Source organism: Procambarus clarkii, chromosome 23 (genome assembly GCF_040958095.1).
Source record: "Procambarus clarkii isolate CNS0578487 chromosome 23, FALCON_Pclarkii_2.0, whole genome shotgun sequence".
Lineage (NCBI taxonomy): Eukaryota > Metazoa > Arthropoda > Malacostraca > Decapoda > Cambaridae > Procambarus > Procambarus clarkii.
The window spans coordinates 44,697,513-44,722,118 of NC_091172.1; the positions used below are offsets into that span (position 1 = coordinate 44,697,513).

General features: G+C 40.1%; 2 protein-coding genes across 2 annotated transcripts in view; one reads left to right on the plus strand and one right to left on the minus strand.

The window, feature by feature from the left end:
* Positions 1-8,895: 8,895 nt before the first annotated feature.
* On the minus strand, positions 8,896-9,561 carry LOC138367845 (uncharacterized). Its single transcript, XM_069329827.1, has one exon. It carries the CDS (start codon positions 9,559-9,561, stop codon positions 8,896-8,898), a length of 666 nt encoding a protein of 221 aa, XP_069185928.1.
* A 2,283-nt stretch (positions 9,562-11,844) lies between these two features.
* Positions 11,845-24,606, plus strand: part of LOC123752541 (nucleoporin p54-like) — a 168,229-nt gene continuing 155,467 nt past the window's right edge. The window contains exon 1 of the mRNA XM_069329828.1: positions 11,845-11,979. Coding sequence (XP_069185929.1) covers positions 11,845-11,979 — 135 coding nt within the window. The remainder of the gene's footprint in view (positions 11,980-24,606) is intronic.

A 24,606-nucleotide genomic window follows, 5' to 3' on the forward strand; every position in this document is an offset into this window, starting at 1 on the left:
GTCATGGGCTTGTCTCATGTGATTCCTAGGGGCACCAGATTGAAGATGGCATGTCAAACGCCTCGTCAGCTTGGTTGACGTCATACCTATGTACTTACATTGAAGGTTACATCCTTCGTGGGGGCAAGTGTACATGTATACAACGCTTGACTGCTGTAGAGGGTTCTCCGTCGGCTTTGGGCTGTTTTTGATAAGGAGTTCGGAAGTCTTCTTGGTTTTGTAGAATATTATCAGGTTTATGTTTTGGTTAGGAGTAGTGCTTTTTACTCCTTTACGGATTATTTCTTTCATTATTCTTTCCTCTTTTATATGTTCACTGTGCATGGTTGATTTGTAATATAATTTTATTGGGGGTGTTGTGGTTTTTGTTCTAGGTTCTGAATTATACCAACGGTCCAAGTGTCTTCTTATAGCAGCGTTATTTCCGCGTTGCTATATCCGTTGTCCACCAATACCTGAGTTACTCTTTCAAACTCTCTACTCACGTTGCTCCATTCAGAGCAGTGGGTAAGCGCTCGACGAATATAAGCATTGAGAACACTGGCTTTGTATCTTTGGGGGCACTCACTTCTACCGTTCAGGCATAATCCTAAGTTGGTGGGCTTGGTATATACGTTGGTGCTTAAAGTGGTTCCTGTTTTTGTTATTAGTACATCCAAGAATGGCAGACTGTTATTTCACTATTTTCATGTGTAAATCGGAGTACTGACTCTCTTTCTAGGTGTCTTTTTAGGTCAATTAGTTCATCTGAGTCTTTTACTATTACGAATATGTCATCTACATAACGGCAGTATACAGTTGGTTTTTGTCTGCTACTGAAGACCCTATCTTCGATGGTTCCCATATAAAAATTAGCAAATAAAACTCCTAAGGGGGAGCCCATTGCTACTCCGTCTATTTGTAAATACATGTCTCCTTGTGGACTGATGAAAGGGGCTTCCTTTGTACATGCTTCGAGAAGACTTTTCAAGTGTGGCTCAGGTATGTCTAATTTGGGGGTGCTCTCGTCTCTGTATACTCTGTCCAGTATCATTCCTATGGTTGTGTCGACTGGGACGTTGGTAAAAAGGGATTCAACGTCCAGGGAAGCGATGATTCCATCGGGCTGGGTAGATTTGATCAATTCTAGGAAATCTGCTGATGATTGTAGACTAAACTTACTTGGAGTGTATGGAGTTAGGACTTCATTGAGTTTCTTTGCCAGGTGATAAGTTGGGGTTGGTATTTGGCTGATTATAGGGCGTAGTGGTTACCTGGTTTATGCGTCTTAACATTGCCGTAGGCATATCCTAAGCCATAGTCGCCTTGAAGATTATTGAAATGCACACTACCTTTCTTTGCGTTGATTGCTGTAATTGTTTTGTTTACTTTCCGCTTAAGGTCTTCTACGGGGTTCCTCGTGATTCGTTGAAATTTGGAGTCCTCACTTAGGATGTCGCTAATTTTGTTCATGTATTCATGGGTAGGAATCAATACATATGCTGCTGTTTTGTCGGCTTTTCTTATTGTTACGTCTTTCAGATTTTTTAGTTGTTTCGCTGCTTCTTTGAGTCGTGGGGTTAAGATTGTAGATGAATATGTTCCTCGTTTTTTCCCTGCTTCTGCAAGTAGTTCCGCTTGAAGTGTGTCAGTGGTGATGACTTTTTTGTTGTCTTCTAGCTTATGGATATCGTCCAGAAGCATTTCGATTTCCAGGCGTTTTTGATGCATCTTTGGTTTAGATAAGAATTGACAATTTAGACCAAGATTTAAGAGGTCTCGTTGGTCCAGGGTAAGATCATAAGAAGTCAGGTTAAAGTAGCCATTTTTAGGACGAGGGATTTTTAGCTGTCCACCGTTTAGGGATGTTAACTTACGGAGTGTCTTTGTTTCTACAAGAGTTTTATGTTGTTGTTTCAGGTTAAATAGTTCACTGTTGATGGTTTGCTTGAGTTGGATAGGGATGTCGTACTGGGTCCATTTGTTTAACAGATGCTCCGCCTGCTCTATAAAGGTTTGGAGGGCTTCCTTCTTCTTGTTTAGTTGATGCCGAATGAGCTCTTGCCTATACCTATAGGTAAACTCTGTATTGCGGACTGCTGGGTCATGTGGGTTTATATTGGTGTATACTGGCAGCAGGTTTTCTTTCAAACATGTTTCATTGAATATGACCGCATATTCTGTATTTATTATTTTCTGGTTTAGGGCTTCTATCCCTCTAACTATTTTCTTAGCATCAGGGCTTAATTGGAATAGGAGTTCTCCAAAACTCATTTTCGTACTTTTAAGGTGAAGAAAAGAAGTGATTTACTATAGAGTGTATTACACTTATTTGTATAATTTGCACGACGTTTCGAACCTCCATGGTTCATTCTCAAGTGAACAGATCCTACAATACAAGTTGATTTTATACCCGCATTAGGTCAGGTGATAATACAATGAAGGTGAAAAACATGGGGGGATACATAAGGGATAAACATAGGGGCTGCAGAAGGCGTATTGGCCCATACGAGGCATCTCCTATCTAAACACAAAGATTAATCCAGTGTAATTGGCCTGTTATGTTGGACATTGTCTTCTGTGTTGGCATCGATATGTTCTTGTCTTGTCCTTCCTCTCATGGTGGGTAGAGTAAATAGTTCCGTGATTTGGGTGTTCATGGTAGGTCTAAAGTAGCCTAAAAATGGCTACTTTAACCTGACTTCTTATGATCTTACCCAGGACCAACGAGACCTCTTAAATCTTGGTCTAAATTGTCAATTCTTATCTAAACCAAAGATGCATCAAAAACGCCTGGAAATCGAGATGCTTCTGGACGATATCCATAAGCTAGAAGACAACAAAAAAGTCATCACCACTGACACACTTCAAGCGGAACTACTTGCAGAAGCAGGGAAAAAACGAGGAACATATTCATCTACAATCTTAACCCCACGACTCAAAGAAGCAGCGAAACAACTAAAAAATCTGAAAGACGTAACAATAAGAAAAGCCGACAAAACAGCAGCATATGTATTGATTCCTACCCATGAATACATGAACAAAATTAGCGACATCCTAAGTGACGACTCCAAATTTCAACGAATCACGAGGAACCCCGTAGAAGACCTTAAGCGGAAAGTAAACAAAACAATTACAGCAATCAACGCAAAGAAAGGTAGTGTCCATTTCAATAAACTTCAAGGCGACTATGGCTTAGGATATGCCTACGGCAATGTTAAGACGCATAAACCAGGTAACCCACTACGCCCTATAATCAGCCAAATACCAACCCCAACTTATCACCTGGCAAAGAAACTCAATGAACTCCTAACTCCATACACTCCAAGTAAGTTTAGTCTACAATCATCAGCAGATTTCCTAGAATTGATCAAATCTACCCAGCCCGATGGAATCATCGCTTCCCTGGACGTTGAATCCCTTTTTACCAACGTCCCAGTCGACACAACCATAGGAATGATACTGGACAGAGTATACAGAGACGAGAGCACCCCCAAATTAGACATACCTGAGCCACACTTGAAAAGTCTTCTCGAAGCATGTACAAAGGAAGCCCCTTTCATCAGTCCACAAGGAGACATGTATTTACAAATAGACGGAGTAGCAATGGGCTCCCCCTTAGGAGTTTTATTTGCTAATTTTTATATGGGAACCATCGAAGATAGGGTCTTCAGTAGCAGACAAAAACCAACTGTATACTGCCGTTATGTAGATGACATATTCGTAATAGTAAAAGACTCAGATGAACTAATTGACCTAAAAAGACACCTAGAAAGAGAGTCAGTACTCCGATTTACACATGAAAATAGTGAAAATAACAGTCTGCCATTCTTGAATGTACTAATAACAAAAACAGGAACCACTTTAAGCACCAACGTATATACCAAGCCCACCAACTTAGGATTATGCCTGAACGGTAGAAGTGAGTGCCCCCAAAGATACAAAGCCAGTGTTCTCAATGCTTATATTCGTCGAGCGCTTACCCACTGCTCTGAATGGAGCAACGTGAGTAAAGAGTTTGAAAGAGTAACTCAGGTATTGGTGAACAACGGATATAGCAACGCGGAAATAAACGCTGCTATAAGAAGACACTTGGACCGTTGGTATAATTCAGAACCTAGAACAGAAACCACAACACCCCCAATAAAATTATATTACAAATCAACCATGCACAGTGAACATATAAAAGAGGAAAGAATAATGAAAGAAATAATCCGTAAAGGAGTAAAAAGCACTACTCCTAACCAAAACATAAACCTGATAATATTCTACAAAACCAAGAAGACTTCCGAACTCCTTATCAAAAACAGCCCGAAGCCGACGGAGAACCCTCTACAGCAGTCAAGCGTTGTATACATGTACACTTGCCCCCACGAAGGATGTAACCTTCAATGTAAGTACATAGGTATGACGTCGACCAAGCTGACGAGGCGTTTGACATGCCATCTTCAATCTGGTGCCCCTAGGAATCACATGAGACAAGCCCATGACATTACTCTAACAAGAGAAATGTTGAACAAGAATACTTGCATAATAGACAAAACCCAAGATTCAAGAAGATTACAAATTCTTGAGGCAATTCACATAAGAATAGAGCGACCTACCATGAACACCCAAATCACGGAACTATTTACTCTACCCACCATGAGAGTAAGGACAAGACAAGAACATATCGATGCCAACACAGAAGACAATGTCCAACATAACAGGCCAATTACACTGGATTAATCTTTGTGTTTAGATAGGAGATGCCTCGTATGGGCCAATACGCCTTCTGCAGCCCCTATGTTTATCCCTTATGTATCCCCCATGTTTTTCACCTTCATTGTATTATCACCTGACCTAATGCGGGTATAAAATCAACTTGCATTGTAAGATCTGTTCACTTGAGAATGAACCATGGAGGTTCGAAACGTCGTGCAAATTATACAAATAAGTGTAATACACTCTATAGTAAATCACTTCTTTTCTTCACCTTAAAAGTACGAAAATGAGTTTTGGAGAACTCCTATTCCAATTAAGCCCTGATGCTAAGAAAATAGTTAGAGAGATAGAAGCCCTAAACCAGAAAATAATAAATACAGAATATGCGGTCATATTCAATGAAACATGTTTGAAAGAAAACCTGTTGCCAGTATACACCAATATATATATATATATATATATATATATATATATATATATATATATATATATATATATATATATATATATATATATATATACATATATATATATATATATATATACATATATATATATATATATATATATATATATATATATATATATATATATATATATATATATATATATATATACATATATATATATATATATATATATATATACATATATATATATATATATATATATATATATATATATGTATATATATATATATATATGTATATATATATATATATATATATATATATATACATATATATATATATATATATATATATATATATATATATGTATATATATATATATATATATATATATATATATATACATATATATATATATATATATATATATATATATATATATATATATATATATATATACATATGTCGTACCTAGTAGCCAGAATTCACTTCTCGGCCTACTATGCAAGGCCCGATTTGCCTAATAATCCAAGTTTTCCTGAATTAATATATTTTCTCTAATTTTTTTCTTATAAAATGATAAAGCTACCTTTTTCAGTATGTATGAGGTCAATTTTTTTTTATTGGCGTTAAAATTAACGTAGATATATGACCGAACCTAACCAACCCTACCTAACCTAACCTAACCTATCTTTATAGGTTAGGTTAGGTTAGGTAGCCGAAAAAGTTGAGTTAGGTTAGGTTAGGTAAGTTAGGTAGTCGAAAAACAATTAATTCATGAAAACATGGCTTATTATGCAAATTGGGCCTTGCATAGTAGGCTGAGAAGTGCGTTCTGGCTACTAGGTACGACATATATATATATATATATATATATATATATATATATATATATATATATATATATATATATATATATATATATATATATATATATATATAAGCCCGGGAAGCCTCCCAGGACTCACCCAGACATTAGCGTTTCATTACATTCAGCGCTGGTTTTTGGTAATTTATCTGTGTATAAATCAAGTTATTCAAAACAAAGACTACATTTTGTAAACATTTAAGCGCAGCATAATACATAAAATCTATTGATGGTGAACATTTAAGGAATCCGCACCATTGTGTCAGCAAGCTATGTATCTAGTGTTGATTAGGACACCTTCATCACCTAGCTATTAGGCATACCTCACCAAACCAGAAAAGACGTAGATGATGTTTGGAATTTGCTTTTGCTTTACTTTTCCATGCAAATGTATCATTCTATAAAAACTAATTATTAATATTTTTGTTGTTTTACATCTTGTCAAAGTTAATACAATATAATAATTATTTGAATGTTTGAATCTGTATTCTAAAAATGTTATGCCTTTATTTATCCAACACTCATTTCACTACAGATCTCGAGGATGGGTACATATGAATTGCGTCGATTCTAGTGTAGAGATACTTTATCGCAAAGTTGGAGATGCCCACCCACTACGTTTGTGGCGAGCAACAACAGAGGTTGAAGCTCCACCATCAGAACTGTTGAATCGTGTCATTTGAGAAAGGTAAGTCAATAATGCTGACTGTGGAAACACTTTAATGCAGGATAGGTTCAACCTATTGTTTGATTTACACCATTCCCCAATAACATTGCTGCAAACTTGATAGGATTTGTGCCACCTTGAAGCACATGTGATTGAGGAATCAAAATATTTTCTGGAAGGAGCCCCTTGGTGGCTTCTTGAAGATATTTTCTGGGAGGGGCCGCTTGGTGGCTACCTGAAGCTATTTCACTGAGATGGCTCCCCACCACTAGGTTACATCTGTCATAGGAGCCTTTTTTGGTCTGGTGGGATCAAACAAAGAACCTGGCCGCTTCACAGAAGCCTAAAACGCAGAAAATTATCATCATATTCCCTAACCAGGAAAACATCCTGAAAATCAGCAAAGCTCTGCAGAGAATTGTAAGTTTTAGAAACCAAAGCATTTAAACAGCCAAGCAGCTCCATAAATTATTAATTCAAACAAATTGGTTCACTTGAAACTGGCTCAAATCCATTAGCCACTTGATACTTGATGGCCACCATCAAGTATCCTGGAGTGCCCAGCCAACAGCCAGCTCCAGGATCATTTCTGTCATTTCCATCACTGATGTTGCTTAACTTAATAATGCGCCTCAGGTTGCCAGATCGCAGCAGATCCGACTTCTTTTCAGCTAAGCGCTGACAATCCTTTGGATCTTGTCTTGCGAGGGCCTGCATCATATTATATAACTTTTGTATTTGCATAATGTGTGTGCTTTTCTTACCCGGTTCCACCTGGTTTGCCACTTCTGAAACTGTCAGGTTTGGGCCCCACCTGCGCTTAGTTGGTTCTCACTTCAACCACAGTAACCATGGGGATGGGAGTGAAGTCGATGTTGCATCTGCATTACACTATATGGAACTAGACTTTTTGTGTAGTTCCACATCTATCTTCTTGGAGTTTGGTTCACCATGCAGTTCATATGCGGGGTTTGTCAAACATTCTTGTAGACAGGAGAACACATTTCTGTCTCAGTTCTAACAACAATGCATCCTTCCATTGGTTTTGCAAGAAGTTGTCACCCTGGAGGCCTAGTCGAGGACCGGGCTGTGGGGCCACTAAGCCCCAAAATCATCTCAAGGTAACCTCAAGGTAACCCTGAGGTAGAACCTTTTGTGTTAGAGTGGAACAGGCGGCTTCCCTCCCACATGGGCCCATTTCCCAATTGCAAGGCTCCTGTGGTAGATGCCTTTCAAAACTTTTGCATTCTCGACGTGCGCGCCCCAGCCTATCCCAGGGTGTGCCTAGTGTTTTGCGTGAGCGTGCGGCCACACTGGAATGTGTATACTCTATTCAGTTTTCTCACCTCAGTTTTCATTGTACATTATTCATTTTGGTATCGAATTATTCAAAATAGAATTCCCTACAGGGGTATATGCATAATGTCCAAAAGCTTGGTGTGCCACCCGCACCTAACCTAAAAATCGGGCGAGCATTACCTGTGAGCGCGCAACAGCAATAAACTGTGAATTCTCTTTTCAGTTTTCTCACCTCGATTCTCGTGCTACAGCGTTCATTTTGGTATAAATTTGTTTGCAATAGAATTCCCTACAAGGGTATCGGCATATAAGGTTCAAAACCCAGCCCCTTCTCCCCTTTTGGCAGCAAAGCCAAAAGTCGGGCACGCGTGACCTGTGAGCACGCACCCATTGGCACACTCACACACAAATGTGTATACGCATTTCAGTTTGATAACATAAATTTTCATGTTACATCGTTACGCACATTTGAAAACCCATCCTATAATGATCAGATAAAAATAGAATTCTAACAAATATTTTAATTTTACACCCAACACGCGTCCCCAACGGACATCCGTAAATATATTTATTGATGCAGAATGCGTCAGCGACGGACGAAAGTGATTTATTAATTAATTAACTGGACTGATCAAGATTTTTTTTTTTTTTTGAGATTTTTTTATCAATAGTATCAACCATCTAGACCAGGGGTGGGCAACCTTTTTGAGAGTGCGTGCCAAAATCAGCCAAGTCTCTGACACAAACTTTTTCCACGTGCCAACCATTTTTTTAGAACATATTTGGTATCTCTTAAGAACTTTTTAAACGAAAAAATAATAAATTACCTCAGTGCAGTAAAACATTGTATAAAAAAAACTGAAAAAAAATTATTTAACCTTCAGAAGTACATTTCAACAGCCTTTAAGCTTTTGTGACTTTAATAGAATACAACAGATAAAAATCTTGGTGACTCCTTTTATATACTGTCAGTGAGACTTCTGCTGCTGCATAACTGATGACAGAGATTTTACATCGGGTTTATATTTAGTAACATTGAGAGATATGCATGCAGCGCTAGTTTCATCTGTCATGCTACTCCTGTTACGAGACTTAACAAAGTTCATAATTGAGAACAAAGATTCGCAAGCATATGTAGACGAAAACATGGTTAGCAATGCTGTTGCAAGGTTTTTTAAACAGACATAATTTTCTGGAATAGTATTCCAAGTCCTTAATACTTCGTTTTCCGCATTTCTCTTTGTTACTTTCATCTCTAATCTCTCTCTTTCAATATTTTCCAAGTCAACTCTAAGGTCAACATATTTCTGCTTCCAAATTGAGCTACTCTGAAATTCAATCAACTGAATCTCAAAATCATCCATGTCTATCCATGAAAACATTTGCAAGTTTAGTTCATCCATTTTTATGCTGTCTGGAAACTTGACGAACTTTACTGTGTCTTCCAGTTCTCTGAATTTGGCAAATCTTGTAGAGAACTGCCAAACTGTTGACTCGATAATGTTTACAAACAGCTTTTGAAGACATTTGTGGTCTGTTCTGTCATCTTTTAGATCATTGATGTACCTCTTTAGGTTTGGAAAGTATCTAAATCTCTCATTATCTACATCACTCTTAAAAACTTTAAGAATCATTTCAAACGCTTTAATGCAACAAATCATAACATCAAGTGTCTTACCTGAGCCCTGTAACTTAATATTCTATTGATTTAAATGTTCACAAAAATCTGCAAAAAACATCAGTTTACAAACCCACACGATGTCAGAAAATTCATGGTATGACACTTGTTGGTCGTTCAAATAGAGCTTTATCTCATCTAAGCAATCAATAAATCGTTTCAGAACCAAGCCTCTGCTAAGCCAACAAACATGGTTGTACATTTTCAGTCCTTTATACGCAGATTCTACCTCATCCAGTAGAGTTTGAAATTGTCTTTTATTTAAAGGCTGACCACAAATGTAATTAACAACCTTGGTAACTGTTTGCATCACTTCTTGCAGTTCCTTTAGGCCAGCTTTTGCACATAAAGCCTACTCATGTATGATGCAATGGAAGCCAATCAGTGGATGACCAACACTTTTTGTAAACAGATTTACAAATCCTGCCTTCTCACCAGTCATGTTTGGGGCACCATCTGTTGTGACGGATACTACTTTTGAAATGTCAATTTGCTGAGTAGAGAATTCGTTCACAACTGTTTTACATATTTCAGCTTCGGTAGTACGCTCAGGTAGTGATGCAAGAGCAACCATCTCTTCACATACTTCATCACCCCAAAAAGAATTCTTATCTTTCTTTAGCTTTCGAAGGTGAAGATGCTTTAGATTTAGATAGTAAAGTGAGTTTAATTAATATGCGTCAAACTGAAGTCGGGCGGCATTCAAACACATGAGGTTTAGGGGGGGGGGAGTGATGTTGTGGGGGTTTAAATTCAAAGTTTACGAAATTAATTTTTAAAGGTGGGCAGGCATGGCGTATTTTGCCTTCACAGATATGATTGTCAGTGTACACTTCGGTTATGGGTGCAGCCTTTAGGTTAGAAAGGCTTATTACATAAAATATGAGCCAAAGTAAATAGAGGGGAATCATCATACATCGGCATGATCGATGACGTAAAACAAGAAGGTAACTATGGCAACAAGATCAACTTCTTTTTCTTGAGACCTCTTTAGCTTTGTAGAGCTTAAACCTCTTCACCACCAGGACGTACATATACTGTCATGGCATGTAAGCTTATACCCCAAGGAAAGTAGTTTTTTTTTGTCTGTGCTTAGGGTAACATGTGCTTGCATCTGTGCTTAGGGTAACCTATGCTCTTGCGTGCCAGAGACAAGTCATCGGCGTGCCAAGTTTGGCACGCGTGCCAGAGGTTGCCCACCCCTGATCTAGAGCAATACCAGAGGACTCCACTGCGGTACTGGACCTATAAGGAACTGACAGAACAATACCCACTGTTGAAATTACTTTTCACAAAATCCCTAGACCAAGGGACAGTGCCTCTAGATTGGAAATATTTAAATGTCACCCCTATTTTCGAAAAAAGGCAGGAGCTCAGCAGAAAATTACCGTCCAATCAGCTTAACATCACACATCAACAAGCTAATGGAGAGAATCATAGAGGAGGGAATTATTCACTATCAGTCAGTGAATAATCTTGAACAATGGACGCAACATGGGTTTGGTGAAAATAGATCCTGCCGTACAAACCTGTTCAGGTTTTTGGGAACGGTCACCAGGTACTCAGACAAACGACTTCCGGTTGATGTAATATACATGGATTTTACTGAAGCCTTTGATAAGGGACCCTATAAAAGACTAACAAGAAAATTACAGGCTCATGGAATAAATGGTTGTTTACAAGAATGGATACAATAATGGCTGAAACAAAGAAAACAAAGAGTCGTGCTAAATGGTTCTGAATCTGACAGAAGAAATGTGATACGTGGAGTGCCACAAGGGTCCATTTTGGGACCAACCCCTTTTTGTCATTTACATCAATGACAGATGAGAATATTACAAACCTAATTATCAAATTTGCAGATGATTCAAAGGTATCAGGTAAAGTGGGAAATAATGATATTGAAGCCTTACAAAGAGATCTACATGAACTCCACAGATGGGTCAGAAGACTGGCAAATGGTTTTTTATATTGACAAAACCCAGCATGGTGGACATATCAACCCACGCCACAATTGCGAATTTAATAACATTCCATTAAAGCAGATTGATGAAGAAAAGGTCCTTGGAGTCAAAATCCACCACTCACTCAAAGTTGCACAGCAGGAAGGGACAGCAGTCAAAAAAGCTAGCCAAACCCCTGGAATATTCCAGCTTGCTTTTGACGTTAAGGAAAGGTAGGTGGTAATTCAATTGTATAAATCTCTGGTGCGCTTTCATTTGGATTACTGTTTCCAAGCATGGAGACCTCATCTTCAGAACATTGCTGCTCTGGAGAAAGTGCAACACCGAGCATCAAAAATCATTTCAGAGATAAGTCAACTCTCATATCTGGAACAGTTGAGGGCCACAAGGCTAACAACACTGCAAACCAGGTATGACAGGGCAGATCTCATTGAAACTTAAAATACTGAGCGATTTGGTTAATGCTGATCCAGAAAATTTCTTTAAAAGGTCAGTTGTAACACAAACAAGGAGCAACGGATTCAAGCTCAACAAGCCACAATACAGGACTGAGAACAGGAAATGCTTTTTCACCTACAGCATTATAAACCCATGGAACTACCTACCCGCCGAAGCCGTAAATGCTAAGACAAGGTTTAATTTAAAAATCAAACTGGAAAAGAGTATTAAGGCAAATAGGTGAACCTTCGACAAGCCGCCGGTTTCATGTTCTCGTCGAGGCCACCGGTGTTAGTGGCCCCTCGGGTAAACTCTGGTTATAAATTACTGTCAAATAAAGATTATGTAGATGTTTGGCTTCTGATGTGTGTTAAGTACGTGGGGTTTACGTGAATATAATCATCTAAATGTGCTGGCCTGCGTGCTGGCACTGTTGACAATTAGCTCCCTAGTCCCACTTCTCCAGCCTATAATCAGTTCATGTAATAACTTACATTCCCCTGCTATTCTTCGTATTTCCTTAACAGTTGTTTATTCAGCTTAACCTTCTTGAGGCTTACTCCACTTTCGAGAGCTATTTTGTGGGGATATAATAATATGTTTTATAAATATATTAACAATGAACAAAGCTTTAATGTAGAACATGATGAGTTATAGCAAATTACTTAAGTGTTTCCCACAACCTTCTGGCTCAGCTCTCTCCAGTTTCAACAAGTGTGTGTAGTGTGTGTAGTGTGTGTAGAGTGTGTGTAGAGTGTGTGTGTAGAGAGTGAGAGTGTGTGTGTGTGTGTACTCACCTAGTTGTGCTTGCGGGGGATGAGCTCTGGCTCTTTGGTCCCGCCTCTCAACTGTCAATCAACAGGTGTACAGGTTCCTGAGCCTATTGGGCTCTATCATATCTACACTTGAAACTGTGTATGAAGTCAGCCTCCACCACATTACTTCCTAATGCATTCCATTTGTCAACCACTCTAACACTAAAAAAGTTCTTCCTAATATCTCTGTGGCTCATTTGGGCACTCAATTTCCACCTGTGTCCTCTAGTGCGTGTGCCCCTTGTGTTAAATAGCCTGTCTTTATCAACCCTGTCGATTCCCTAGAGAATCTTTAATGTGGTGATCATGTCCCCCCTAACTCTTCTGTCTTCCAACGAAGTGAGGTTTAATTCCCGTAGTCTCTCCTCGTAGCTCATACCTCTCAGCTCGGGTGCTAGTCTGGTGGCAAACCTTTGAACCTTTTACAGTTTAGTCTTATGCTTGACTAGATATGGACTCCATGCTGGAGCCGCATTCTCCAGGATTGGACTGACATATGTGGCATATAATGTTCTGAAAGATTCCTTACACAAGTTTCTAAAGGCCGTTCTTATGTTAGCCAACCTGGCATATGCTGCTGATGTTATCCTCTTGATATGAGCATCAGGGAACAGGTCTGGCGTGATATAAACCCCCAGGTCTTTCTCACTCTCTGACTCTTAAAGTATTTCATCTCCCAAATGATACCTTGTAACTGGTCACCTGCTTCCTACCCCTATCTTCATTACATTACATTTGCTTGGGTTAAACTCTAACAGCAATTTGTTCGACCATTCCTACAGCTTGTCCAGGTCTTCTTGAAGCCTCAAGCTGTCCTCTGTCTTAATCCTTCTCATAATTTTAGCGTCGTCAGCAAACATTGAGAGGAATAAGTCTATACCCTCTGGGAGATCATTTACATATATCAGAAACAGGATAGGACAGAGCCCTGTGGGACTCCACTGGTGACTTCACGGCAATCTGAGGTCTCACCCTCACTGTAACTCTCTGCTTCCTATTGCTTAGGTACTCCCTTATCCACTGAAGCGCCCTACCAGTTACACCTGCCAGTTTCTTCAGCTTATGCATCAGCCTTTTATGGGGTACTGTGTCAAAGGCTTTCCGACAGTCCAAAAAAATGCAGTCCGCCCATCCTTCTCTTTCTTGCTTAATCTTTGTCACCTGGTCATAGAATTCTATCAAGCCTGTAAGGCAAGATTTACCCTCCCTGAACCCATGTTGTTGGCTTGTCACGAAGTCTCTTCTCTCCAGATGTGTTACTAGGTTTTTTCTCACAATCTTCTCCATCACCTTGCATGGTGTACAAGTTAAGGACACTGGCCTGTAGTTCAGTGCCTCTTGTCTGTCACCCTTTTTGTATATTGAGACTACATTAGCCGTCTTCCATATTTCGGGTAGGTCTCCCGTTTCCAGTGACCTACTATACACTATGGAGAGTGGCAAGCAAAGTGCTCCTGCACACTCTTTCAATACCCATGGTGAGATTCCGTCCGGCCCAACAGCTTTTCTCACATCCAGCTCCAATAGGTGCTTCTTGACCTCATCTCTTGCAATTTCGAATCTTTCCAAGGTCACCTGGTTTGCTGCCACCTCTCCTAGCGCCGTGACTTCTCCCTGTTCTATTGTAAAGACCTGGTCCCTTTTGTTGAGTTCTTCACACACCTATTTGTCATCCTCTGTGTACCTGTCCTCCTAAGTTTCATCACCTGTTCCTTCACTGTTGTCTTCCTCCTGATGTGACTGTGTAGTAGCTTTGGTTCGGTCTTGGCTTTATTAGCTATATCATTTTCATATCTTTTCTCAGCTGCTCTTCCACACTAACATACTCATTCCTGGTTCTCTGGTATCTCTCTCTACTTTCTGGTGTTCTGTTATTACGGAAGTCCCTCCATGCCCTTTTGTTCAGCTCCTTTGCTTTCATACATTCCCTATTAAACCATGGATTCTTCCTTTGCTTCTCTGTTTTTTCCTGTCGGGCTGGGACAAACCTTCTTACAGCCTCCTGACATTTTTGGGTGACATAGTCCATCATGTCTTGTACGGACTTGGTTCCGAGTTCTGTGTCCCAATGTATATCCCATAGGTATTTATTCATCTTCTCATAGTTTCCCTTTCGGTATGCCAGCCCTTTGTTTCCCAGTTCTTTTTTGGGGGTGATAATTCTTAGCTCAACCAGGTACTCAAAGCTCAATACACTATGATCACTCATTCCCAAGGGGGCTTCCAACTTAACTTCTCTTGTATCCGACTCATTTAGGGTAAATATCAGATCAAGCAAGGCTGGTTCATCCCCTCCTCTCATTCTTGTCGGTCCCTTGACGTGTTGACTTAGAAAGTTTCTTTGTGGCCACATCCAGCAGCTTAGCTCTTCATGTGTCTGGGCCTCCATGTGGGTCTCTGTTCCCCCAATCTATCTTCCCATGGTTGAAGTCTCCCATCATTAGTAGTCTGGATCCATTCCTGCTAGCCACAGAAGCTGCTCTCTCTATTATATTGATGGTGGCCAAGTTGTTTCTATTATATTCCTGTCTGGGTCGTCTGTCATTCGGTGGGGGGTTATATATGACTACTACTATAATTTTCTGTCCTCCAGTTGCTATGGTGCCTAATATGTAGTCACTGAAACCTTCACAGTTCTGAATTACCATCTTTTCGAAACTCCAACCTTCTCTTATTAGCAAAGCTACACCACCACCTCCTCTCTCTTCTCTCTCTTTCCTCACTACATAGTAGCCCTGTAGAAACACTGTGTTTGTTATAGTTTTCGTTAGCTTTGTTTCTGTGAGTGCTATTATGTCTGGGTTTTCTTCTAGTGCCCATTCTCCGAGTTCACTTGTTTTATTTGTAATCCCATCTAAGTTAGTGTACATTGCCTTGAAGCTCATTTTCTTCTGTTCATTTTCTTGTCCCTTTCCTGGCGAGCATTCTGCTGGTGAGGGAAGCTGTTCCGTGGGTGAGAAGATCTGTGAGGTGGTTTGCAGGGTTTCAGAGGATTTTGGGGTGGGGGGTGGGGGTTTAAGGGATGGGGGGACAGGTAGGGTGTGGGTTAAGGAGATAGGGGGGACATAAAGGATATGGGGTGAGGGGGAAGGAGGGATAGGGAGGGTATGGGATGAAGGCGGAGGGGAGGACGGGGGGACAGGGGGGAAAGGCGGGAGGGGGGACAGGGGGAGAAAGGCGGGAGGGCGGGACATGATGGGAATGGGGAAGAGGTGACAGGGTCAGAATGGGATGGGGGCGGGGGGGAAAGGAGGGTTGGGTGGGGGCAGGTAGGTTGAGGGGAAGGGAGGGTTTCTGTGCAAAGGGGGGTGGTGGTGTTGCTGGGATGCTGGTTTTGGGTTCCCTTGTTGTCTCTGGGACTGTTGTGTTGGGGGCTGTGATTTCTTGTTTTGCTCCTCTCTCCCTGTGCTTCCTCCTTGCCTCTGCTGCCCTAGCTCTCTCCTCCTTTGTCCTGTCCCTCTGCAGGAATACTTTTTTGTATCCCTCCACATGCTGCAGACGACTCTTCCTTTCGAGAATATCTATCGTGGTTTCGTTTGTAAACACCACCTTTACAAGTCAGTTTCTGTCCTTGTTGTACCAGCCCAACCTGAAAACCTTCTCAATGTTTTGTTCAGCCCCTTCCATCTGTAATCCCGTCAGTAGCCCATATACTGCCTCTCTATCCTTGCTATTCTATTCTTGCCAGGAATTAATAATTCCTGGAAAGAGGAATTATTCTTCGTCAGGCTTCTAGGATCAAGGTTACCGCTCTAGGGATAAGGTTAATCGGATTATACCTTCCTTGAGAGGCGTGGTGAAATGTTTGAGGCCATGGTTGGCCATGTTTGGTCAGTCTGATTGTGGGAGTTGAACTGAGAAGTCCTCTGGATCTCCATTTGTGGCAGCAGCGAAGTGTAGCAGACAGCTATGCGAGAACCTGATGTGATCTTAGTGACCAAGTTAAGTCTGCAGTATGTGAGTACTGAATGAAAGACTAACCGGGTGTGGAGCGTTGTAGTAATTATTCCGTATTAGGGACTTAGGCGGAAGTTACAAGTGTGGGTGGTGACCGCGGAGGTCAAGTGGTCTATGGGTATTGGAAGTGTATTGACCTAATAAAGTATGTTATTATTTGTCAGAGTCTATTCTTTGTAATTAAATGACAAAACCCGACGGCCTTTAATTACCTTCCATCTGTCCCCTCATAGTGTTCCTGGTTTAGTTGGTGAGGGAATGTTAGGGAATTGGTAGACGACATATTTGGTGGCAGCGCAAACAGGTTTTGGAACACTTTGGGAGATGAAGGAAGTGTGTTTCTGGTTTAGTTGGTGAGGGAATGTTCGGGAAATGGTAGACGTCGGGTTGTGATGAGAATGGTGGTTACTAGACGGAGGAAAGAAGGGTCAGCTGAGACCAGGTCAGAGGTGTAAGTTAATTCAAGGGACTAGGCCATTGTGGGGCACATGTGGGGTTTATTTCTTTCTTTCCAGATTCCTGCAACGAGAGACGGCTAAGACGTAAGTCTGGACCACTGAAGCATCGGGATCCAAAACAAGTGCAGTGTTCGTAGTGCGGATTATACAGTGTTCGTAGTACGGATTATACAGTGTTCGTAGTGCGGATTATACAGCGTGGCGAGGGAAACTAGCGCGGGTGAATGTGGGCCAGCGTGGGCCATATGCGGCCATGTGCGGGCCAAGCGATGGGTGGGCCAAGCGAGCCGCACCTTGGAGCTTGTTTTATATCGTTGGTAAGGCGGAAATAGTGAGAAACCGTTGCTAAGGTGAAATTAAGCGTGAAAACTACGTAATTTATAGTTAATTAAATTTCATGTAACGTGTAAATCGAATATTTTAAGGATAATGAAATATTACCTAAAGTACTGTGCGAGTTCCAGCGTTGTCAGGTGTAGATACAGAAAATAGGCGAAGTGAATTGTGAACTCCTAGGCATAGCGAGCGACGCGTAATTTGACGTCTGGGGTTCGATGTCTCGTGTACCGTGGAAAGGTCCATGGAGATTTTTTGTGGGTGCAGGTAGCATTATGGAGAGTGTTACCTGGGACACGGGGAGCGTGTCCTGTTGGTGGGGGTGTGTGGCGCTGGGAGTAGTGCATGGTTGTGTATTGGTGTTTGGACGCCAAGTGTAGTGCATGGTTATGTATTGGCGTTAGTACGCCGGGGTGTGTAGTGTAATGCATGTGTAGTGGCTTATTAAACGCCAGCGTAATGTATAGTATTTACTGAAGTGAAATGTGCATGTTTTGACTGTTGATATTATGGATGTAGTATAGTGCATGACATTGTTGGCATTGTAGCGCCAAGGTGTAGTATGTGTAGCGTTACTGGTTGTTGTAACACCGGGTGTATTGTAGACATTAGCGTTGAAGTATGTTAACGCAGATGGTAGAGTGTGGCGGGTGGCCACTACACAAGAAATTATGCCTGACGAGTGTTGGTCAGGTAATTAACGGATTACGAGAAAAAAGTTAGTGTGTGTGGCGTCTGGTTACTTATTGGTGGTGACGTCTCGTGGTGTTTTGATGCGCTCTGGCGCAAGGCATATGCCTGTGGTGGTAATAGTGTTGGGGGACGCCGTGTGTGTTGTGTTGATGGCGTTGAAGACGCTGTGTGTATGTTGAGGGCGTTGGGGACGCCGTGTGTTGTGTTGATGGCGTTGGGGACGCCGGGTGTTGTGTTGATGGCATTGGAGACGCCGAGTGTTGATGGCGTTGGGGACGCCATTGGGTGGTGTAGTGTAGTGGCGTTTGGACGCCTTGTATGTAGTGTGGTGTTGTGGAGTATATGGTGGCGCAGGGGCGCCAGGTAGTGGTCGGTAAGGTGAGTATCGGCGTAGCAAGGTCGGTGCGTTAGGATACAGGAAGTGGTTGTGGGGATGTGTGGCGTTATAATGAGGTCATCAGTGGTAGGGATGACCAGGGGTGATGGTGTGTTGGAGTGGGTAAGTCTTAGGGATAAGATGAAATGTGGATAATTGTAGAAGTTGGTGGCTGCAGTAGGCGAGCCAAGTCGATATATCTAGCAAGACTCATAAAAGACTAATAAAATTAATTTTTTTTCATTAAAATTTTCATTAATTAAGTCGGAGTGGATAAGTCTTATGGATAAGATTACAATGTAGAATTTCAAAATTTCAGGTGTTGGTGGTTGCAGTGGGCGAGCCAAGTAGATATACTAATTTCTCATTAATTAAGTTGTTACAGGAATCTCGCTAGAGGCGAGCCAGTGGCAGTATGATGCTTTAGTGACATTAGTAGCGAAATTATTTTAATGAAGGATTTATTGTGATAATGTATGTGCATGTATATACTGTATATTACATCATCGACACCATTACTGAGTGTTAGGCTTGAGAAGGTCCCCCGGGATCATGTCACAGAGCTTCAGGTAGAGTAGATGGGAAGCCATGAGGCTACACTCAGTAATTCTAGAAAAAAAGGTGGAGGAAGTGAAGCCAATGTGACGTTATAGGCGAAATTCGCCCCCTGACATCAAAGCAGGGATAAGGGCCAGCTGCAATGGCTTTGCAGCTGCGCTCAGGCTATGTACGGGGAGAGAGTAAGGAGCCGAGGGGGTGTCATGTAATAATGGGATCGAGCCAGGGGGCTCCGAGGGAATATTTTGCAGGTACAGCGGTCGAGGTGTGAATACAGGTGGACACACTCTGGGCAGATGGGCCTAGAGTAATGTGCTACAGCTGTGGTGAGCACAGCAAGGAAGGATGACCAGAGAGCTGTGAGGTATCTACAGCGTTCTGGGATTGGTGCCCTGGAACGAGACGTCAGCACAGACCCGAGGGAACATGACCCTGGGGTAGGAATCTCCGTTGCTCTGGAGGCCAGGATCACGTTAGCTCAGAGCAACGATGGGACATTGACAACATTCACCAGGCTGGACAGCCTGGGTTTTGTCTGGGTCATGGAGGATCTATGACCTAGCAACCATGGGACACGAAGACAAGAGAAGTGTTGCTGCCAATTGTCGAGGAGGCCAGTGAAACATTTTGTGATCATTGTAAGCCCTTATGTCAACAGTACAGGGCAAGATGTTAAATTTTTATTAACTTGTTACTAAGGATGAAGAACCTTAGATATATATGTGTTGTGTATATATTAATGACTAGTGTCATTTCTGTTTAAGGGCCAGCATTCTGGTCCATGTAATTTTATGGTTATGTTTGTATGTAATTATATGTCAGCAGTTTAGGTATATGTGCATTGTTGGAGATGGGAAAAATTATTACAGACTATTTTGCCTGTGCTATGATGTGAATATAACGTATATGTTGGAGAAGTGTTGTGAGTCATGTCGGGGAAAATTTTAATTTATTTCATCGTGTGTATGATGAACTTATTGGATGATTTTTTAGTTGTACATATATGGTGGGTGCATCCTCCAGGTCCTTGCACTAATGGAACCATTGCAATGATGCATATGGGGACATATGCATGTTTAAGGAGGGGAGTGGTGTTGTAATCCACAAGTTAGTAGGAATTATTAGCTAGAGGATCATTACTACAACACTTAACGAATGATGATTGGAAGTACATGTTAAGTAGACAGACTATGGATCACATATCTAAGAAAGGTCAATGGATTAAGACCGAAGCTGTTTAGCCAAATTAATAATTCCTGGAAAGAGGAATTATTCTTCGTCAGGCTTCTAGGATCAAAGTTACCGCTCTAGGGATAAGGTTAATCGGATTATACCTTCCTTGAGAGGCGTGGTGAAATGTTTGAGGCCATGGTTGGCTAAAGTCAGTCTGATTGTGGGAGTTGAGCTGAGAAGTCCTCTGGATCTCCGTTTGTGTCAGCAGCGAAGTGTAGCAGACAGCTATGCGAGAACCTGATGTGATCTTAGTGACCAAGTTAATTCTGCAGTATGTGAGTACTGAATGAAAGAACAACCGGGTGTGGAGCGTTGTAGTAATCATTCCGTATTAGGGACTTAGGCGGAAGTTACGAGTGTGGGTGGTGACCGCGGAGGTTAAGTGGTCTATGGGTATTGGAAGTGTATTGACCTAATTGAGTATGTTAATATGTTATTATTTGTCAGAGTCTATTCTTTGTAATTAAATGACAAAACCCGACGGCCTTTAATTACCTTCCATATGTTCACTCATTGTGTTCCAGTACAAACCTAGTGGTACGCCTCAAGGGGTCTGGTGTGTGTAGGAGTACACGGTGGTAGTAACGGTTGCTGAGGCAAGGTGTTATGTGTTGTGTAATCGCTGTGTTCGGAATGAACCGGGGTTCAGGGTCACAACTATATATATATATATATATATATATATATATATATATATATATATATATATATATATATATATATATATATATATATATATATATATATACAATTGACGATCACAAAACACTGATCATTTTATGCGGAAAATCCACAGAGAAATATGAAATGAGGTGAACGTTTCGGCTTTGTTAAAGCCTTTGTCAACACCAGACTGACTAAGGAGAAGGGAGAAGGGGGGAAGATATATAGGCCGACACCTGACCACCCCATCCCAAGGGTTGGTCAGGTGTAATTAACCAAAAACAGGTATAGCTTAGCTTAGAATGGTCAAAGAGGATTATGCGGTCAGAGAATAAGGATGAAAGATTAAAGAAAAGCCTCATGAACACACAATATATGAATATACAATTATAATGAGACATTGTAAGCCTCTCTATCAGAGTTGTTTCTTAAACTGTTGTGCAATATTATAACTTAAAAATGGATCAAGTTTGTACATTCCAGTACTAACATTAAGAAGATTTGGACACTGACTGATTAGAGCAGACTCAATCAAATTCCGTTCCACGAAATCCCCACAATTGGTAATGCTTTTTGCCCCATTCCAGTTAATATTGTGATCGCATAAACTCGTATGTAGATATAATGCATTAGACGTTTGGGCAGTTCTAATACTATAAGCATGTTGTGACAACCGCAATTGTAAGGACTTTCCTGTTTGTCCAAGGTACACAGAATCACAATCATTGCAGGGAATCGAATACACACAACCTGCTGTATCAGGGGAGTTTTTTATTAAATTGGATTTGATCGTACTATTAGTGAACACCAAATTTATATTAAGTTTCTTAAAAATCAGAGACAATTTTTCAAGTCCACTCGCATAAGGTACCACCAATGAGTTAATAATTTTTGGTTTCGCCTTAGGGACGTGATTATAAAACGTACGCTTGGCTTGTACAAACGAGAAATCCAAAAACCTCTTAGGATATTGTAAACTCTTCCCAATTTCATATATTTTAGCAATCTCTTCATCAAAAAACTCAGGGCTGCAAACCCTCAAAGCTCGTAGAAACATTCCTGAAAATACTGCCTGTTTAACTTTACTATGATGATTCGAATAAAAATGAACATACGACCCCACGTTGGTAGGTTTCCTATACACATTAAATTTGAACTTTCTAGTGACTCTATGAATCATAATGTCCAAAAACGGAAGAGTACCGTTCTCCTCAGTCTCACAAGTGAATTTTATTGAAGGTACCAAAGAATTGAGTTCATTAAGAAAAACTATCTGGTCTTTGTCACACGGCCATAAGCACAAAATATCATCAACATACCTATACCAAACCACATTAGCCGGGATAATCCTGGATAAGATTTTTGTTTCAAAGAATTCCATATACAAATTGCTTAAAACTGGGGACAGGGGATTGCCCATCGCCATACCAAATGTTTGTTTGAAAAATTTTCCATTAAAACTAAAATAATTGTCTTTTATAGAAGACAATTATAAATAAATAAATGATAAAAGACAATTATTTTAGTTTTAATGGAAAATTTTTCAAACAAACATTTGGTATGGCGATGGGCAATCCCCTGTCCCCAGTTTTAAGCAATTTGTATATGGAATTCTTTGAAACAAAAATCTTATCCAGGATTATCCCGGCTAATGTGGTTTGGTATAGGTATGTTGATGATATTTTGTGCTTATGGCCGTGTGACAAAGACCAGATAGTTTTTCTTAATGAACTCAATTCTTTGGTACCTTCTATAAAATTCACTTGTGAGACTGAGGAGAATGGTACTCTTCCGTTTTTAGACATTATGATTCATAGAGTCACTAGAAAGTTCAAATTTAATGTGTATAGGAAACCTACCAACGTGGGGTCGTATGTTCATTTTTATTCGAATCATCATAGTAAAGTTAAACAGGCAGTATTTTCAGGAATGTTTCTACGAGCTTTGAGGGTTTGCAGCCCTGAGTTTTTTGATGAAGAGATTGCTAAAATATATGAAATTGGGAAGAGTTTACAATATCCTAAGAGGTTTTTGGATTTCTCGTTTGTACAAGCCAAGCGTACGTTTTATAATCACGTCCCTAAGGCGAAACCAAAAATTATTAACTCATTGGTGGTACCTTATGCGAGTGGACTTGAAAAATTGTCTCTGATTTTTAAGAAACTTAATATAAATTTGGTGTTCACTAATAGTACGATCAAATCCAATTTAATAAAAAACTCCCCTGATACAGCAGGTTGTGTGTATTCGATTCCCTGCAATGATTGTGATTCTGTGTACCTTGGACAAACAGGAAAGTCCTTACAATTGCGGTTGTCACAACATGCTTATAGTATTAGAACTGCCCAAACGTCTAATGCATTATATCTACATACGAGTTTATGCGATCACAATATTAACTGGAATGGGGCAAAAAGCATTACCAATTGTGGGGATTTCGTGGAACAGAATTTGATTGAGTCTGCTCTAATCAGTCAGTGTCCAAATCTTCTTAATGTTAGTACTGGAATGTACAAACTTGATCCATTTTTAAGTTATAATATTGCACAACAGTTTAAGAAACAACTCTGATAGAGAGGCTTACAATGTCTCATTATAATTGTATATTCATATATTGTGTGTTCATGAGGCTTTTCTTTAATCTTTCATCCTTATTCTCTGACCGCTTAATCCTCTTTGACCATTCTAAGCTAAGCTATACCTGTTTTTGGTTAATTACACCTGACCAACCCTTGGGATGGGGTGGTCAGGTGTCGGCCTATATATCTTCCCCCCTTCTCCCTTCTCCTTAGTCAGTCTGGTGTTGACAAAGGCTTTAACAAAGCCGAAACGTTCACCTCATTTCATATTTCTCTGTGGATTTTCCGCATATATATATATATATATATATATATATATATATATATATATATATATATATATGTATATATATATATATATATATATATATATATATATATATATATATATATATATTAGTATATTTTGGTAGAAGTCTTTCCTGTAGACATATATTATTAAATATGACCGAAAAAGTAAGATTAATAATTCTAACACGAATTTTCTCAATCTTTCGTACATTTCTTTTCACTGTTGGAGGTAATTCAAAAATCAATTCTCCAAAATTCATTTTTATTTCTAGTCTGACGCGACACTTGAGCGCGTTTCGTAAAACTTATTACATTTTCAAAGACTTTACACATACACAACTGAATAGAACTTACATATCTCCGATTTGTTTATATCTACATTTGAGTGAGGTGGATGGTGTGAGGTGGTATTTAATAGGGTATTAATTTCATCAACACAAGACAGAACACAAAACAATGGGTATTGAAATGGAAGTGATTGTAGAAAGCCTATTGGTCCATATTTCTTGATGCTTCTATATTGGAGCGGAGTCTTGAGGTGGGTAGAATATAGTTGTGATTCTACACAACTATATTCTACCCACCTCAAAACTCCGCTCAAAACTTATTAATCTTATTTTTTCGGTCATATTTAATAATA